Below are 18425 nucleotides of genomic sequence, written 5' to 3'. Positions count from 1 at the left end.
AGACATTTTCTCCCCATTAACAGCATTTGATCGGTAATTGTAACGAGAGAACTTTGAAATGCACTTGATTAAACAAGGCGGTGAAAATCAAAGGGAAATATGCAAATCTCGGAGAGTGAAAAGTTTACCGAATTAATTACTATTCAGGCTAACTGCTTAAAAATAAAAATGGGTTGATGATTAGCACCCCACGATAAGGAATTCACATCGGTCTCTCTGAACCTTAATCTGTAGCCTGTAAAACAATTAGACACACAAGTATTCCCTTCCCCTCAGATAAAGCTATCAGCCTAACCTCTAAAGCACCTCTTGTGTTGATGTAGTCTATTGTGCCAATTTCAACGTTACTGAGAATGTAGTGGCAAAGGCCTGCTAACCAATAGGTCTATGACTGCTATTTGACAATTAAAAGTTTAAATTATTGTAATAATTCTACAGAGAATTCTAGCTGTTGCTTAATATCAGGTTATGAAAGACAGTCTGTCTGGTTGGGAAAAAATGTTGGCTCTTAAATCAGGAATAGTGGTTTAGAAAAAGGTGTATAAAAAAGGTTAGCCTATAAAATAGAAAAACGTATTTGCAAAAGCCCAAAACATCTAATTTGAGAAGTTTAAAAAGGGGAAAATGAACAAAATCTTTAAAAGACTATAGGGACTTGCATCATGACTGAATAAAATACTAAAAAATAAAAAAGTTATATTTTAAAGTGATTAAAATATTTTCCAAATCTGAACCAAAGCCTAAATAACTGAACCAGCTCCTTGAGAGAAGTATGCAGGAACAAAATACGATTTAACAGTTTCAAAGTGCATGTCTGCCAAATACTTTGGGAAAGCCTCCCTAATAAAGCGCTTTGATGTTGTTTACAGAGGTTAGTTAGGCTATACACTTCATTAAACGTGAATTGGCCGCCTTCATCCAATTCTTTGGTCGGTAGGCTTTGTTTTAATTGTACATCCAAAGCCTACAGTGGTGTAAAATGAAGCTTGTGTAAAGGCCCCTTTGATGGGGACAGATCAAACAGCCCTGAACCCCCATGTCTTAATCAGACTCCGGCAGCCATGGCGTTTTTACAAACAGTCCGTTTGCTCGGCTTTTAGCGGGTTTTACCAGACATTGTACTCAGCCAATTCATTTGGTTGGACGCCAGGTAATCCTGTTTTGAAATGCCTGGTTGCGGCCTAATCCATTCATCCTACAATAGACCCTCACTAGTTAGCCCATGTCCCTAAAGTGTTAAATAAACATACAATCAGTTTGTGTTAGATTGAAATAATAAAGGGGCAGACGATTTACTTTATAGTTTAGCAAGATAATAAAGCTATCTATCGCCTGGAGGGTCAGGTGTTCTGAAAGCTCCCTCCCGTGGTGAGAAAGAGTGACTATCAAAGGAAGTAATAACAGTTTATTTAACATGTAATTCGCTCAAATGAGCTGCCTTGTAGTTACAGGCCCAGTACAAAAGACCAGTAAAGATCAGGGAGTAGCCAGAGAACAGCTTCACCAAATAAAAAAAGCAGCATCTCCGTTCATATTGATTGAAAGTTAAATTTTATTGTAAGAAAAAAGGCATATAAATAGCTGGACCATAAAAAAGCAGCAAGCCAAATAATGAAGACAGTTTAAGTTTGACAATTGTCATGCAGCATTAAAACAAATATTGAAGATATATTTTGGATGCCATCGAGTTAAGGCACTTTCAATAATGCCACAAAGCCATGTAATGATGCTCAGTACTGCGGTGTGCGACTTCACAGTCATTCAGTGAATGATGGCGATAACATTAAAATAATTCAAGCTTGAGGAAATATGTCACAGTATTTCATTTGACAAAACATTCATACACAAATATTCAAATTAAATAATGACGTTCATAAGTTTAGCCTACTCATACACATATCACAAAAATATCAGCACTACATATTTATGTACACAAATATTTACTTCTGGTCCTACAATAAATAATATTCATAGTGTTTTCAAGGGCAGTATAAACATTTTAAATTATGATAATGTATTTGAGGCCTGTAGAATGGCAGCTATCTTGCCTTTCATTTAGAAATGATAATGTTAATGGGAAATTAATCATATGAATAGTAGAATAATCTGTATATGACAGACTGACTGTATTTAGCCATGTATCAAAGTCCACTTGCTATCTCCCATTTAAATTCCCAGTGTTTGACATCACCTCCTGTGTCCCTATGGTAAGCCTGTTTTTGTATCAGTCCCAGATTGCCCTCTAGTGGCAAACAATGTTCTTGTCTGTTTCCCCACTCGATGGCTCAATCACCCCTTTACTTAATAAAGAACTAAATGGTAATACATTGAAAGTCAAATATGTCCTTGCAATTCAATTTGGTAAAATATATTTTCTTAACACTGTAGGGCTTTGAAAAAGATCTGAATGGCGAAGGGAAGGCCAAAGTAGTTTTTATCAATCAAACAACTTTGCTATAAATGGTGTAATTACACATGTTCAATTGTGTGTATGCTTGTGTGCGTTTTCGAACGGAACACAGTACGCATTATATACAATATATAATATTTATGTGCTGTAATTATTAGTGTAATATTAAAAATGTATAATATGATACAAAGGAACTTGTAAAAAATAACATTTTAATTATTGATGACAAGCGTTTAAAAGAGTGTCAACCCACCCCCTGTTGGAATCGTTGTCCTCAAGACGCTACAACAGAGAGCTGGAATCTCCCTCTCACACCCACTCCACTCAGTATCACAAGTAATCACTGAAAACACTGGTGAGCGCTAACAGCCACAACCCAATACATAAACCTAAATATACAAATGTGTGACAAAAAGAAACTCTCCATGAGGGGATCCAATAGAGGCATGGTTGATGGTGATGTAGAGAGACTGAAGGTGACTTCTGTCGGCTAAACCGTTAGTCCCAATGTCACCTCGGAGGAGAGTGGAGCAACATCGGCGAAGGCATCTCGGTGACCCAGAGCGGTACGACTGCCCCCTTCACTGTCACAGTCTGTTCACAGCGTCATCAACTGTCTGTCTGTGCTCTGCAGCCAGACCCTTGAAGCGCTTCCCCAGGAAACCCAGAGAGGCTACAACAGATGGAGCGTGCCGTTAAAAATCTGTGTCCCAGCCAGACATGTCATCTGGAGGAGGGTCATCGTTGTCCTCTGGGAAACTGTCAAAGTTGCTTGTGTCAGTTGACGACGATACCTGATAGAGAAGAAGAGGAGGGGCTGGATTAATGGTTGTCATGCTTTAATAAAGAAAATCATGCCTACACTGGCATGCTCTTTAGATGTGTCAGTTTCACTTTAAAATGATGCATATTTTTACTTACATCAGGGATGATTGGAGGAGTCAGGGTTCCTTTCCTCAACCCTTCCCAGTTAAAGCCTTCAAACCATCTGCGATTCAAACAGAAAAAAACAGTTATCTTAGCTGTTGTTTTTTTTGTCTGCAGTGCAATCATGGCCATTAGCTTACTTGACTTACTTGTGCTTTTGGATATCTTTGACTCCGTTTTTCAAGTTTCCAAGTCTTTCCGAAGGATTGTCCCTGCATAGTTTCTTTATCAAATTGGCAGCATTTTTGGTGATCTTCTTTGGAAATTCAATCATGTCAATTCCTCTCAGGATGATATTGTATGTCTTCATTGGATCTGGCCCTGAGAATGGCGGGCTGAAAAAGAAACAAGAGCATTCATTTAAAACAATTAGGTGGTCCTTTAACCCTACATCTACATGTGTATGGGGTTACAGATATGGGAGACAGTGTAGGCATTCTTTCTGATCCCAGGCACTTATTCTATAGGAGATATACAATAAGAGAACCTATGGACAGCCATATCCACAACCGTCCTCCTTACCTTCCAGTCAGGAGTTCGTACATGAGGATCCCCAATGACCAGTAGTCAGCGGAGATGTCGTGCCCCTTGTTCAGGATGATCTCAGGTGCCACGTACTCCGGGGTCCCGCAGAAAGTCCATGTCTTCTTCCCAAACCCAATCTTCTTGGCAAAGCCAAAGTCCACCTGTGAAAAGACAGAAGAGCCAATGAGATCCATTGAATGGACACCCTTTCCAGCAGGTCCTTTGGGTCTTGAGCCATGTTCTTATACTGCAGGTGTGGAGGTGTCCTCAGGACTTTGTGGCTCTGTCCACTCACCAGCTTGGCATAGCCTCTGTGATCCAGGATGAGGTTCTCTGGTTTGAGATCTCTGTAGATGATCCCTTTGGAATGCAGGTAAGCGAAGGCCTCCACCACACAGGCTGTGTAGAACCGCGTGGTTGAGTCTTCAAATGAACCTCTGCAATGATGAAGACAGTATTATTATTACATTTTGGTATGATTTTTTTTACCCCCTTTTCTCCCCAATTTTGTGATATCCAATTGGTAGTTACAGTCTTGTCCCATCGCTGCAACTCCCGTACGGACTCGGGAGAGGCGATGGTCGAGAGCCATGCGTCCTCCGAAACAAGACCCTGCCAAGCCGCACTGCTTCTTGACACACTGCTCGCTAAACCCGGAAGCCAGCAGCACCAATGTGTCGGAGGAAACACTGTACAACTGGCGACCGTGTCAGCGTGCATGCGCCCGGCCCGCCACAGGAGTCGCTAGAGCACGATGGGACAAGGACATCCCGGCCGGCCAAACCCTCCCCTAATCTGGATGATGCTGGGCCAATTGTGCATCGCCTCATGGGTCTCCCGGTCGCAGCCGGCTGTGACACAGCCCGGGATTGAACCCGGATCTGTAGTGACGCCTCAAGCACTGCAGTGCCTTAGACCGCTGCGCCTCTCGGGAGGCCGAAGACAGTATTCATACATGTTAAAATGATTAAGCCAGGGGAAATTAAGGCAACATGGTGTCATTTGAAACTGAGTTGGTTGAGTTGCATTTTCCATACCTGTCCCTAAGTATGGTCCAGAGCTCTCCCCCAAGGCAAGCCTCCATCAGCATGTAGAGATACTTGGCATCTTTGAATGTCCTATATAGCCTGAAACACATAAAGAACATGTAAAAAAAAAAACATGTCAACTGTAAATTGTATCCTTTTCTTGAGGATAATGAAGCAGTCTATCGGTAAAGATATCAGGAGAGATACCTGGTTGAGATATCGCAACCTCTCTACATCTAGCTAGTATCTGACTGTATCTATAGTGACCTGACGATGAAGTCCGAGTGGGCCTCCTGCATGATCTGCTTCTCGGAGCGGATATGCTCCTGTTGCCGCGTGTCCACGATGTGCCTCTTCTTCAGGATCTTCATCGCAAACGTTTTGATCTCATCGCTTTTGAGCTGCACCTGTAGAAGGACACAGACGATGCAAGATATTGAGCATCTCAAGGTTAACGATCCTACTAAAAGCGAATTCAACAACATCTGAGTTGTAAAGAGGTCCTGGCTGTGAAGATCAAGTCTTAGTTCAGCCATTTTAACAGTTGTTCTATATGGGCCCTGTAATAGCAGATGCGTCATGGGTCTATTCGTGACTACGGACTACCTGGAAATAGTTTGACTGGGAACAGGCATTCTTCACATTACGTATCTCAGGGAGCACCTACATGTCTGGGGTCATTCAATCCCAGGGCTGTCAATCCCCGGGCTGTCATTCAATCCCAGGGCAGTGAACACGATGCCTTGGGGCAGGAGAAAGGCCACGTGTTTTTACTGAGGTTGCCGCAGTGCCGAAAATAGGGCAGGGCAGGGGATTTCTCTTTAGGAAAAGCTGGGCTTTTCCTTTGCCTCAACTCTCTGAGACCCCGCTGGCCCACATTGCGCCATGCTAGCACTCACTTGATCTCCCCCTCTTTTGCTCTTTCCCTCTCAACTTTTCTCTATCTGTTTACATGCTTTCATGTGTATTATGTGTCAGCTGTTTAAGTGTATATACATTTTTACTGACAAAATGATGATTGTGCATTCAAAATATATTCATATTAATTCAAAATATACTTTCTGTGTGTGTTTTGTGTGTAATTATAAACTGGGTGGTTCGAGCCCTGATTGCTGATTGGCTGAAAGCCGTGGTATATTGGCCATATGCCACACCTCCTCGGCCCTTATTGCTTAATTATAAATGTTACAACTAGACATAATTGATGTCTTGGCCTACATTTGGTGGTAGTAAACTTCACACGTTTATTAGGCCTATACTACATATTCAATCAGACTAAAGTTAGAACTCATATGATATGTGACACTGTGGGTTACGCAGGTTGATGTTTATTGGGATGAATCTTGTTCTGGAGGCAGAGCTGAGCGATTTCACTAATGGCCCAGCTGCAATGTCAAAATTGTCTATATCGTAAAAATGCATGAAAATTAGCTTTTTGGTCTTAATTTAAGGTTAGGGTTAGGTATAAGGTTAGCAGTGTGGTTAAGGTTACGGTTAGAGTTAGGTTTAAAATCACATTTTATGACTTTGAGGATGTGCCAGCTAGTGACTACCCGGCAGAGCTGCCTCCAGTACATGAGTCATCCCAATAAATGCCAACCTGCGTGGGTCACATGGCAGGGCTCCATTACCTCTTCTGCCCTTACAGTGGAAAGTTACTTCGAATAGCCCAGAGACATTCTGGGCCTGAGCTGGCTGAGACTGCTCCATTACAGAACAAGAAGACGCACTGGTCTTTCCTATCCTATCTGATGTCACTCAATTACGTTCAACTTCTCTCTTTATTCCCTGCCAATGGTTTAAAATGGAATAGGACATGTGTCTCAAGCACGGTCTGAAAATGTAGAGCTCCACAAATCAGCTCTTCGATAGATTCAACAAGGTGTCTGCACTGAATGACCTTCCCTTGAAATGAAATCATTCGCAGTAATCGTGTTCGCCCTTGAGAACTTCCTAGCAGTTTTACCACCATGGAAAAAGTAACATTATCATCCATGAGCAACCGTGTCTATTCAGTCTACCCAGTTGATACAGTATGACAAGACATTGGGATTGGGAGTGTAACAGAGAGAAGAAGGAGAGAGAGAGAGCGAGAGAGAGAGAGAGAGAGAGAGAGACATTATAGACATACAGTACATACTTTATTTAAACATCCTACCAGATCCACGCGTCCGAAACCTCCGACCCCCAGCGTGTCAATGATGTTGAAGTCCACCAGCTTCAGGTTACAGAAGAAGGCGTTCTCCGCTTCGTATCTGAATTTTTTGAAGTGGAAAAAGGGAAACTTCTTAGAAGTCTGGATTGAGTAGGAGGTGATAGGGAATGACCGTGGCGGGGATGGAACCGGGAAACTGTTCTGACGCTCCCTCTCTTTCCACACTGGGATAGGTATCATCAACTCACGCATCCTGTCCTAACTTTGGTCCGACCAAGTAAAGTACTGAAAAACAATCAATTGGACCCCTCTGACAAAAAGTCAATAATATGGTCAATAGAAAGAAATGATCTGCCTTGCAGGACAAAGTTGTTGATATGTTGCTTCACGAACACATTCTACACAGCATCTGTAAGAGCTATTTCTCGAAAGTGGAGTCAAGGCGCCGTTTCCAGTTCACATTTCGAGGGTTCGAATATAGCTTTATCTGTGTGTGGAAGATTGGAGGATTGGCCAGATCTTCAGATTCTGTCTGCATGTATCTCAGTCTGTTTAGGCTTCCTCAGAGTCCTCTCTCTGGGTGTTGAGTTCAGAGTCCAACAATTACAACCCTCAAGGTAGACATCCTTACTTTGAAGAAACAACCAGGAGTATTGCAAACAAAACAAAGGAAATAAACAGACATAGACTTCTGGTAGAGGTATCCCTCTAAAAGTTCAATCAAAGAAAGTTCAATCCAACACTGAAAAAACGTGTGCTCTGCAGACGGGCAATGAACTTTACAGTACGTCTTCTTAGACTACAAGGTAAGAAGAGACTAAAGCCTTGAAACCAGACTGCAGGACAGCGAGCGACTAAGGTGTGTGTTCGTGTCAAAACAAAAAGCCAAATGTTCTCAGCTCCAAGGACCAGTGATGGCTAATACTGCCTGGCTGACCCCACTGGTATTTTTAGCATGTGGACATTGCTTGAGGTCCACCCAGTTACCATAGCTCTCACATCTTTGCCCTGCTGCCAAACTGCACTTCCATCATCTGCAAGACCTTACACCTCACTGATAACCATCAGCTGCCGATCACATCTCCATAGAAAACCATTATGGACAGGATTTGGTCCTTCACAGAGCTGAAGTGGAGAGTCATTTTCCTGATTTCCTGATCAGTTTGAACCAACTTGGTTGTTAACTACAATCATGAAGGATGGTCTTCAATTCAGCTAATTTGTGAATGAGTGAATAATACATTATTCACTCCTACACTCTTAGTAATAAAAGGTGCTATCTAGAACCTAAAATTGTTATTTGGCTGTCCCCATAGGAGTTCCATTTGAAGAACCCTATTTGGTTCCAGGTAGAACCCTTTTGGTTCCAGGTAGAACCCTTTTGGGTTCCATGTAGAACCCTTTCCACAGAGGGTTCTACATGGAACCCAAAAGGGTTCTACCTGGAACCAAAAGAGTTCTACCTGGAACTCCTATGGGGACAGCTGAAGAACCCTTTTGGAACCCTTTTTTTCTAAGAGTGTATAATAATCTTGTGTGACTGTATGGAAAATCTACCAGATATACAGGCCTCAAAGCAGGCCTGAAAATATCCTGTGAACAAGGGCTATCAGGTTGTTTCCCTGTAGTGGACAGACATCTGAGCTCCTGAGTGATCCCCAGGATCTGTTGGGAATGTGACTAAGTGTCGGCTTCAACTGTCCCATTTTATGCTGGGAATTATCTCCCATCTTCAATGTGAGTTTGAAGTGAACAAAACAGGGAGCACCCATGTCGTTTTAGTAGTATAACCTCATCACATCACACCACTGTATCACATATCACCCCACTGTATCACACTCTGCTGGTGGGAAGTGAGTCCCCAGGGACAGGGGAAGAGGGGAGTCGCTATTGGCTACTAGCCATGTCTGTCCCCTTTGCACTCTCTGGCAGTGCGTAGAACCTGACACCAGCCAATTAGAGAGGAACATGATGGGGGACTGTGAGGGGGCAAACGACTGCATCGAGGGACGAATCACACCATCCACACACCAACACTTCAACCTGGGTTGGCCCTCATCCTACACACAACAAGTACCACTGGCTTTTTATGAGCTATTGGAATCAGAAATGGAAAAAGTATTGCATCTCAACACGGGTTGGGTGCCTTGCAAGATGTAAGCCTTTACTGAGGCCAATGTAATGTTACCAAACACACGTCGGCTGACCGCTCATCGGACTGGTGACCCACTATTGAACTACGCATTATGCTGAACAATAGGTTCAGGGTTTATACAGTTGAAGTCGGAAGTTTACATACACCTTAGCCAAATACATTTAAACTCAGTTTTTCACAATTCCTGACATTTAATCTTTGTAAACATTCCCTGTTTTAGGTCAGTTAGGATCACTACTTTATTTTAAGTTTGTGAAATGTCAGAATAATAGTAGAGAGAATCATTTCTTTCAGCTTTTATTTCTTTCATCACATTCCCAGTGGGTCAAAAGTTTACATTCACTCAATTAGTATTTGGTAGCATTGCCTTTAAATTGTTTAACTTGGGTCAAACATTTCGGGTAGCCTTCCACAAGCTTCCCACAATAAGTTGGGTGAATTTTGGCCCATTCCTCCTGACAGAGCTGGTGTAACTGAATCAGGTTTGTAGGCCTCCTTGCTCGCACACGCTTTTTCAATTCTGCCCACACATTTTCTATATGATTGAGGTCAGGGCTTTGTGATGGCCACTCCAATACCTTGACTTTATTGTCCTTAAGCCATTTTGCCACAACTTTGGAAGTATGCTTGGGGTCATTGTCCATTTGGAAGACCCATTTGCAACCAAGGTTTAACTTCCTGACTGATGTCTTGAGATGTTGCTTCAATATATCCACATAATTTTCCTTCCTCATGATGCCACCTATTTTGTGAAGTGCACCAGTCCCTCCTGCAGCAAAGCACCCCCACAGCATGATGCTGCCACCCCCATGCTTCACGGTTGGGATGGTGTTCTTCGGCTGGCAAGCAACCCCCTTTTTCCTCCAAACATAACGATGGTCATTATGGCCAAACAGTTCTATTTTTGTTTCATCAGACCAGAGGACATTTCTCCAAAAAGTACGATCTTTGTCCCCATGTGCAGTTGCAAACCGTAGTCTGGCTTTTTTATGGTGGTTTTGGAGCAGTGGTTTCTTCCTTGCTGAGCGGCCTTTCAGGTTAGGTCGATATAGGACTCGTTTTACTGTGGATATAGATACTTTTGTACCTGTTTCCTCCAGCATCTTCACAAGGCCCTTTGCTGTTGTTCTGGGATTGATTTGCACTTTTCGCACCAAAGTACGTTCATCTCTAGGAGACAGAACACGTCTCCTTCCTGAGCGGTATGACGGCTGTGTGGTCCCATGGTGTTTATACTTGCGTACTCTTGCTTGTACAGATGAACGTGGTACCTTCAGGCGTTTGGAAATTGCTCCCAAGGATGAACCAGACTTGTGGGGGTCTACAATTTCTTTTCTGAGGACTTGGCTGATTTCTTTTGATTTTCCCATGATGTCAAGCAAAGAGGCACTGAGTTTGAAGGTAGGCCTTGAAATACATCCACAGGTACACCTCCAATTGACTCAAATTATGTCAATTAGCTTCTAAAGCCATGACATCATTTTCTGGAATTTTCCAAGCTGTTTAAAGGCACAGTCAACTTAGTGTATGTAAACTTCTGACCCACTGGAATTGTGATACCGTGAATTATAAGTGAAATAATCTGTCTGTAAACAATTGTTGGAAATATTACTTGTGTCATGCACAAAGTAGATGTCCTAACCGACTTGCCAAAACTATAGTTTGTTAACAAGAAATTTGTGGAGTGGTTGAAAAACGAGTTTAATGACTCCAACCTAAGTGTATGTAAACTTCCAACTTCAACTGTAGGTCTGATCTCAACTGAGGCCATGTCGACGTGTATGAAGGCTTTACTGAAGGCCAAACAATCATTTCAAACTTTTACAGGACCAAAGATCTAGTCAATGTCTAATTAAATGTTCAACTCATGCAAATGGTATTTTTGTAGTTCTAATCTAATGTGTCATATTGGAAATGTGTGTGTACCCTAGTGTTTTTGTTTTCCGTTTTTATAGTAACGGTTTTAACACACATTCCCCCACACCGCCTCAATGTGGCCACCTGACCCATTCCGCCACTCAACTCTCTTGAGGCCTTAAGAGGAAAAAGTTTACAGATGGGGTGTCACATGATGTAATTGGTGAGCTGCTGACAGAAGCTATGCTGAATGATGCCTTCAGTGGACAGGACTGTCACAGGCCTCAGCGGTGTGGTGATTCTCCACAACGTCGTCCGTCAGTCCCATTCTTCTGTCCCAGGGTAGCCCATGACTTTGATAAAGCTGTGATGAGGTTTAGGTTAACAGTGATCTTCTCATAAATCAGGACTGTGAATGTAAACACCAGATGTAATTCTAGACACTCAAACCATATGGATATTTTTTCACAGACCTTATGGGGCACTTGTAGCCTACTGACTTAAGTCAAGTGACTTTCTAATGTAAGTGTACGACCCTATACACAATGCCACATAGACTACAATCCTTGCCGGGTGCTAGAAAAAACATGTCTTCAAACCACAACATTGCATCGTATTGATAATGGATACTAAAGCCACACAATATCCTGTTATGAGACGCAACTATGTTTTAAAAAATGGTAGAAGAAAAAAATTATCCTTCCTATCCAATTGAATTTCTCTAGGCTACTGCCCCCTGGCCCCTCAAAATACCTGATCTGCGGCTGAAAAGCGTGCTCACAACACAACAGTCACATTCCTCCATTCTGACATGTTCACTACACTATTACTGCCGTGGCAGCTGTCAAAATATACCCTAAGTCCGAACCTGGGGCTGGATGAGGCCGCTCACCTCAGGGGTCAATGCACAACTAAGACCGACCCATAGGGGTTTGACCCCCACCTGGTTCACAATACAGCAACCACATGGGCAGAGATGACAAAAAATCATCCTGATTGAAGCGGGCTGCCAGGTGTTAACGCACAATGCCGCAATTTGACCCGATTACGTCCCCTTGACCTGCGGACCTGACAACTCAAGCCTGGGTCAGTTCAACATGGTGTTATCCTTGTCACATTGTGTTTCTTTCATTTAGGCTACCTTGCGTCTTGTATTTTAAGTAATGCACGTGTTGATAAATCGTGCAGCCTTTGATGTTGTCAACTTCTGAGGATCTCAAACATATTTGACTCCAACCATGTACTTGTAATTGTACCTTGAATTTAATTTAGCCACTGCCCTATTTTCTATTAAACTTCTATTGAACCGTTGGTTGAATACTCTAGTACAGCTACTATACAGCTACATATTTGTGCAGCTGTGTTGTGATCATGTAGCCGTAAATGTCATGTCCTTGTATTTGGGAGGTCTCTGGTTAATGACTCCATTCTCATAGCCAAGCACGAGGTCTAACAGTCAAACAGAAATGCTTTACTACAGCGCTGAGCTGCCACCAATCTTAGCTTTGTTCCCTGCAATTCACATGGTACCTGGTGATCTAAGCTTAACTCCTACCCTTACCCTTACCCTAACCCTAACCCTACACTCTTAGAAAAAAAGGTGCTATCTGAAGTTAAAAATGGTTAAGGTAAGGGTTAAGGTTACACTCTTAGAAAAAAGGGTTCCAAAAGGTTATTTGGCTGTCCCCATAGGAGAACCCATTGACAAACCATTTTGGTTCCAGGTAGAGCCCTTTTGATTCCAGGTAGAGCCCTTCTGGTTTCCATGTAGAAATCTTTCCACAGAGGGTTCTACATGGAACCCAAAATGGTTCTAGCTGGAACCAAAGAGGGTTCTCCTTAACCCTTACCTTAACATTTTCCAACTTTAAATGGGGTAGGGACCTACCAAGGATCCCAGATAGCAAGGATTGTGATCTATGGGAGGGCTCGCCTCACATAACTCATGTCCACAACAACAGGGGTAACATTCAAGTCTGAGTTACACATAATATCTCATGTCAGGATTCTGCCACATGACTCCACTGCACTGGCACTATCCAAAGAGACATTGCCTAGGCTGGGACTAAAGGCCAAATACAAAAATAAACTCCTCTTACATAAGTGTCTCTGAAGATAGTATTTCAGTAGTCAACAGGTAACACGCTCCCTTGATTTACCAATAGCATTACAGATAATGTCAATGAGTTGATCAGGTATTAGAAATTTGACTTTTTGAAGACAATCGTACCTCTCTCTTAAATAATGTGATTATGAAATAAGAGAACATCATAAAAAGTTCAATTAGGCTCATAAACATCAAGAGACAGTAGGAAACACCTCTACAACAAAACAGGGAGACTGAAATGAGTTCAAGAGCACTCTATCACACACATGTGAAAACCGCAAGGTCAGAACACCGCAGGGTCAGCGCTTCTGGCCAGGCTTCCCTGTTGCCACATATAGAAGCTGTTCATACACCTACCACCGGCTGTCCTCAGAAAACCAATAAGTGTTTAGAGCACAGGTGGCTGGTGGCACCTTCATTGGGGAGGACGGGTTTATAGTAATGCTGGAACAGAATAAATAGAATGGTATCAAACACATGGTTTCCATGGTTTCCATGTGTTTGATACCATTCCATTCACTCCATTCCAGCCATTATTATGAGCCGTCCTCCCCTCACCAGCCTCCTGTACTTTAGAGGAACCTAGCTGAAACAGCTGTCCCGGAGCTCTCCCACCCTCTAAGGTTTACAAACATAGGCCCTGTTCCACCTGGGGATGCAGAAAAAGGAGACCCCGGGGAGGGCACAGCACAGCCAGGGAACATAGGAACATAGGAAACCTTAGGGGCACGGAGGAGGCAGGTAGGGGGGCAGGGGATACCAACCTGAACCCCCCCAAGCCCTTCCAGTCCCCCTCATGGTGTCACCTTTGGTGTGAGAGACCCTTGGGGTGTAAGTACTGCGTCTGCCTCCTCTGGGGACATCGTGTCCCTATGGTGGTGGATGCAGTCTGCCCTCTGGCTAAGGGCCAAAAGAGAGAGAGTGAAAGCCAGGGACATAGAGCCAGCAGAGCGCTCGGGACCCTGATCTACGGGCTGATTGATGGGACTGCTGGAATTGTAGTAGCAGCGAGTGTATTACTATACATGGGAACTCTGTTTACGTATTTACGATTCTACTGTAGTCGTCGATGTTACCAAGAAAACGTAACACAACATTAAGAATTAGGCTAATTCAACATGCGAAATACTAGCTACCACCACTGCAAATTGGATATATTTGTGGAAATAAATCATAACTCCAAAAAGAGGAAAACTAAATATTTCCTCTCCTGTGTGTGTTTCCTTCAGATAAGGCTTTATTTTAGACGTGTAGAAATGTTACTCCTCATAAATCAGAAAAACCTAAAATAGAGTTTGTTTTCCCAGAAACACCACAAAGCCCATTTTAACAACTAGGCCTACAGGTCTCTAAACTAATGCATGTCATTAGATCCCATGGACAGTCTGGTCTGTTTACGTAGTTATTGCACACACCTTATTGTTGGTGCTGTATATTTCATTGACCCAACCGCATACCCAGATGACGCGTTCTCTATACTCCAGCCCATTCATATGCAAGAGGACTGATGAAGCTATGAGAGGCCTGTCTGTCTCTACAGAGCTCGCCAGCTTGTAGTCCTAAAAACCAGAAATGAGTTACCTCTGGTTCGTTCATCCATTCCTATGGGGGAAATGAATAGGGAAAGAATGGGGTTTTGGGATAAACGCTGAAAATAAGGTCTGTGGTAAACAAAGGCTTATGAGATCTGATACATTTTGTTCTGTAAGATAATAGCAGTCAGTTAACATGACTTTTATGAATTACGAAGCCTTTATGTGCTTTCTGTACTTGTTTTGATTACATAAATGCTTCAAAATTCACTAAAGTTATGTTATCTGATGAAGATTATCTCATAGAACAAAACGTATAAGATCTCCTAAGCCTGTGTTTACCACAGACCTTATTTTCGGCGTTTATCCAAACCCCCCCCCCCCCCCCCCCAAAAAAACACGCATTTCCTCATAGGCTTTGGCCAATGAGCCATGGTGAAGTTGGTGCCTACAAAAAGACTCCATTACTACTGCTCTCTATAGTAAACAGATTCTACACAAAAATGCACACAACACTGTTACGATACCATGACAACAACAGTTGTTGGTGATGATGGAGGAATCACAAACGATCTTGAGGGGTGAGCACATTGATTTATCTCCTTAGTTACTAGTCTAGGGCCTGTTTCATTGCCAATGATAATATATCTTAATTTAGGACTTGAGTGACAGTGAATGACAGCTTTGAGGTCAATGAATCAGCTCCTGTAATAAGGATCACTGACCATTAGAGGGGGCACTTGCATCATTTTCAAATAATACAAAGCAATACAGAAAGAGATTTACAATGCAAATTCATTGTTCCCATCATCCTGAATCCCATCTCTATGTTATGCAGAAGAAGGCATGGGAATAATACACTAGGGTCTGCAGTACACCAACATAACAGACTTATAGCCAAATTAAATATGCTATCTGAGATACACACACACACACACACACACACACACACACACACACACACACACACACACACACACACACACACACACACACACACACACACACACACACGCACACACACACACAAACACCAGGCCAGGGACAGATGGGCTCCTCATGTCTCTAGGGACAGATGACCTCCTCATGGCTCTAGAGACAGATGACCTCCTCATGTCTCTAGGGACAGATGACCTCCTCATGGCTCTAGAGACAGATGACCTCCTCATGGCTCTAGGGACAGATGACCTCCTCATGTCTCTAGAGACAGATGACCTCCTCATGGCTATAGGGACAGATGGCCTCCTCATGGCTCTAGAGACAGATGGCCTCCTCATGGCTCTAGAGACAGATGGCCTCCTCGTGGCTCTAGGGACAGATGACCTCCTCATGGCTCTAGAGACAGATGGCCTCCTCATGGCTCTAGAGACAGATGGCCTCCTCGTGGCTCTAGGGACAGATGACCTCCTCATGGCTCTAGAGACAGATGGCCTCCTCATGGCTATAGGGACAGATGGCCTCCTCATGGCTCTAGGGACAGATGACCTCCTCATGGCTCTAGAGACATATGGCCTCCTCATGGCTATAGGGACAGATTACCTCCTCATGGCTATAGGGACAGATGGCCTCCTCATGGCTCTAGAGACAGATGACCTCCTCATGGCTCTAGAGACAGATGACCTCCTCATGTCTCTAGGGACAGATGACCTCCTCGTCTCTAGAGACAGATGACCTCCTAATGTCTCTAGGGACAGATGGCCTCCTCATGGCTCTAGAGACAGATGACCTCCTCATGGCTCTAGGGACAGATTGCCTCCTCATGGCTCTAGAGACAGATGACCTCCTCATGGCTATAGGGACAGATGGCCTCCTCATGGCTCTAGAGACAGATGGCCTCCTCATGGCTCTAGAGACAGATGGCCTCCTCATGGCTCTAGAGACAGATGGCCTCCTCGTGGCTCTAGGGACAGATGACCTCCTCATGGCTCTAGAGACAGATGGCCTCCTCATGGCTATAGGGACAGATGGCCTCCTCATGGCTCTAGGGACAGATGACCTCCTCATGGCTCTAGAGACATATGGCCTCCTCATGGCTATAGGGACAGATTACCTCCTCATGGCTATAGGGACAGATGGCCTCCTCATGGCTCTAGAGACAGATGACCTCCTCATGGCTCTAGAGACAGATGACCTCCTCATGTCTCTAGGGACAGATGACCTCCTCGTCTCTAGAGACAGATGACCTCCTAATGTCTCTAGGGACAGATGGCCTCCTCATGGCTCTAGAGACAGATGACCTCCTCATGGCTATAGGGACAGATTGCCTCCTCATGGCTCTAGAGACAGATTACCTCCTCATGGCTATAGGGACAGATTGCCTCCTCATAGCTCTAGAGACAGATGACCTCCTCATGGCTATAGGGACAGATGACCTCCTCATGTCTCTAGAGACAGATGACCTCCTCATGGCTATAGGGACAGATGACCTCCTCATGTCTCTAGAGACAGATGACCTCCTCATGTCTCTAGGGACAGATGGCCTCCTCATGGCTCTAGAGACAGATTACCTCCTCATGGCTATAGGGACAGATTGCCTCCTCATGGCTCTAGAGACAGATGACCTCCTCATGACTATAGGGACAGATGACCTCCTCATGTCTCTAGAGACAGATGACCTCCTCATGGCTATAGGGACAGATTGCATCCTCATGGCTCTAGAGACAGATGACCTCCTCATGTCTCTAGAGACAGATGACCTCCTTATGGCTATAGGGACAGATGGCCTCCTCATGGCTCTAGAGACAGATGACCTCCTCATGTCTCTAGGGACAGATGACCTCCTCATGGCTATAGAGACAGATGACCTCCTCATGGCTATAGGGACAGATGACCTCCTCATGTCTCTAGAGACAGATTACCTCCTCATGGCTATAGGGACAGATTGCCTCCTCATGGCTCTAGAGACAGATGACCTCCTCATGTCTCTAGAGACAGATGACCTCCTTATGGCTATAGGGACAGATGGCCTCCTCATGGCTCTAGAGACAGATGACCTCCTCATGTCTCTAGGGACAGATGGCCTCCTCATGGCTCTAGAGACAGATGACCTCCTCATGGCTATAGGGACAGATTGCCTCCTCATGGCTCTAGAGACAGATGACCTCCTCATGGCTATAGGGACAGATGACCTCCTCATGTCTCTAGAGACAGATGACCTCCTCATGGCTATAGGGACAGATTGCCTCCTCATGGCTCTAGAGACAGATGACCTCCTCATGTCTCTAGAGACAGATGACCTCCTTATGGCTATAGGGACAGATGGCCTCCTCATGGCTCTAGAGACAGATTACCTCCTCATGGCTCTAGAGACAGATGACCTCCTCATGGCTCTAGAGACAGATGACCTCCTCATGTCTCTAGAGACAGATGATCTCCTTATGGCTATAGGGACAGATGGCCTCCTCATGGCTCTAGAGACAGATGACCTCCTCATGTCTCTAGAGACAGATGACCTCCTCATGTCTCTAGAGACAGATGATCTCCTCATGGCTATAGGGACAGATGGCCTCCTCATGGCTCTAGAGACAGATGACCTCCTCATGTCTCTAGAGACAGATGATCTCCTCATGGCTCTAGAGACAGATGGCCTCCTCATGGCTCTAGAGACAGATGGCCTCCTCGTGGCTCTAGGGACAGATGACCTCCTCATGGCTCTAGAGACAGATGGCCTCCTCATGGCTCTAGAGACATATGGCCTCCTCATGGCTATAGGGACAGATTACCTCCTCA

General features: G+C 44.1%; 1 protein-coding gene across 3 annotated transcripts in view; it reads right to left on the bottom strand.

Annotated features, from left to right (window-relative positions):
- Positions 1-2976: 2976 nt before the first annotated feature.
- Positions 2977-18425, bottom strand: part of LOC311132396 (cGMP-dependent protein kinase 1-like) — a gene marked incomplete at its 5' end in the record, with an annotated part of 223927 nt that continues 208478 nt past the window's right edge. For 2 of the 3 annotated variants that reach the window (XM_084165671.1, XM_084165670.1), the window contains 8 exons: positions 2977-3204; positions 3332-3398; positions 3487-3672; positions 3860-4023; positions 4158-4299; positions 4900-4989; positions 5158-5297; positions 7049-7145. In XM_084165671.1, the coding sequence (XP_084021797.1) occupies positions 3106-3204; positions 3332-3398; positions 3487-3672; positions 3860-4023; positions 4158-4299; positions 4900-4989; positions 5158-5297; positions 7049-7145 (985 nt within the window). In that variant the 3' untranslated portion in view covers positions 2977-3105. Of the gene's footprint in view, positions 3205-3331; positions 3399-3486; positions 3673-3859; positions 4024-4157; positions 4300-4899; positions 4990-5157; positions 5298-7030; positions 7146-18425 lie in introns of all 3 variants that reach the window. The other variant, XM_084165669.1, reaches the window with a different exon arrangement.

The sequence above is a fragment of the Coregonus lavaretus genome (assembly GCF_964263955.1).
Source record: "Coregonus lavaretus genome assembly, chromosome: 1".
Taxonomy (NCBI): domain Eukaryota; kingdom Metazoa; phylum Chordata; class Actinopteri; order Salmoniformes; family Salmonidae; genus Coregonus; species Coregonus lavaretus.
The sequence above is the reverse complement of the archived record's forward strand: the minus strand, read 5'-3'. Positions and strand labels throughout refer to the sequence as shown.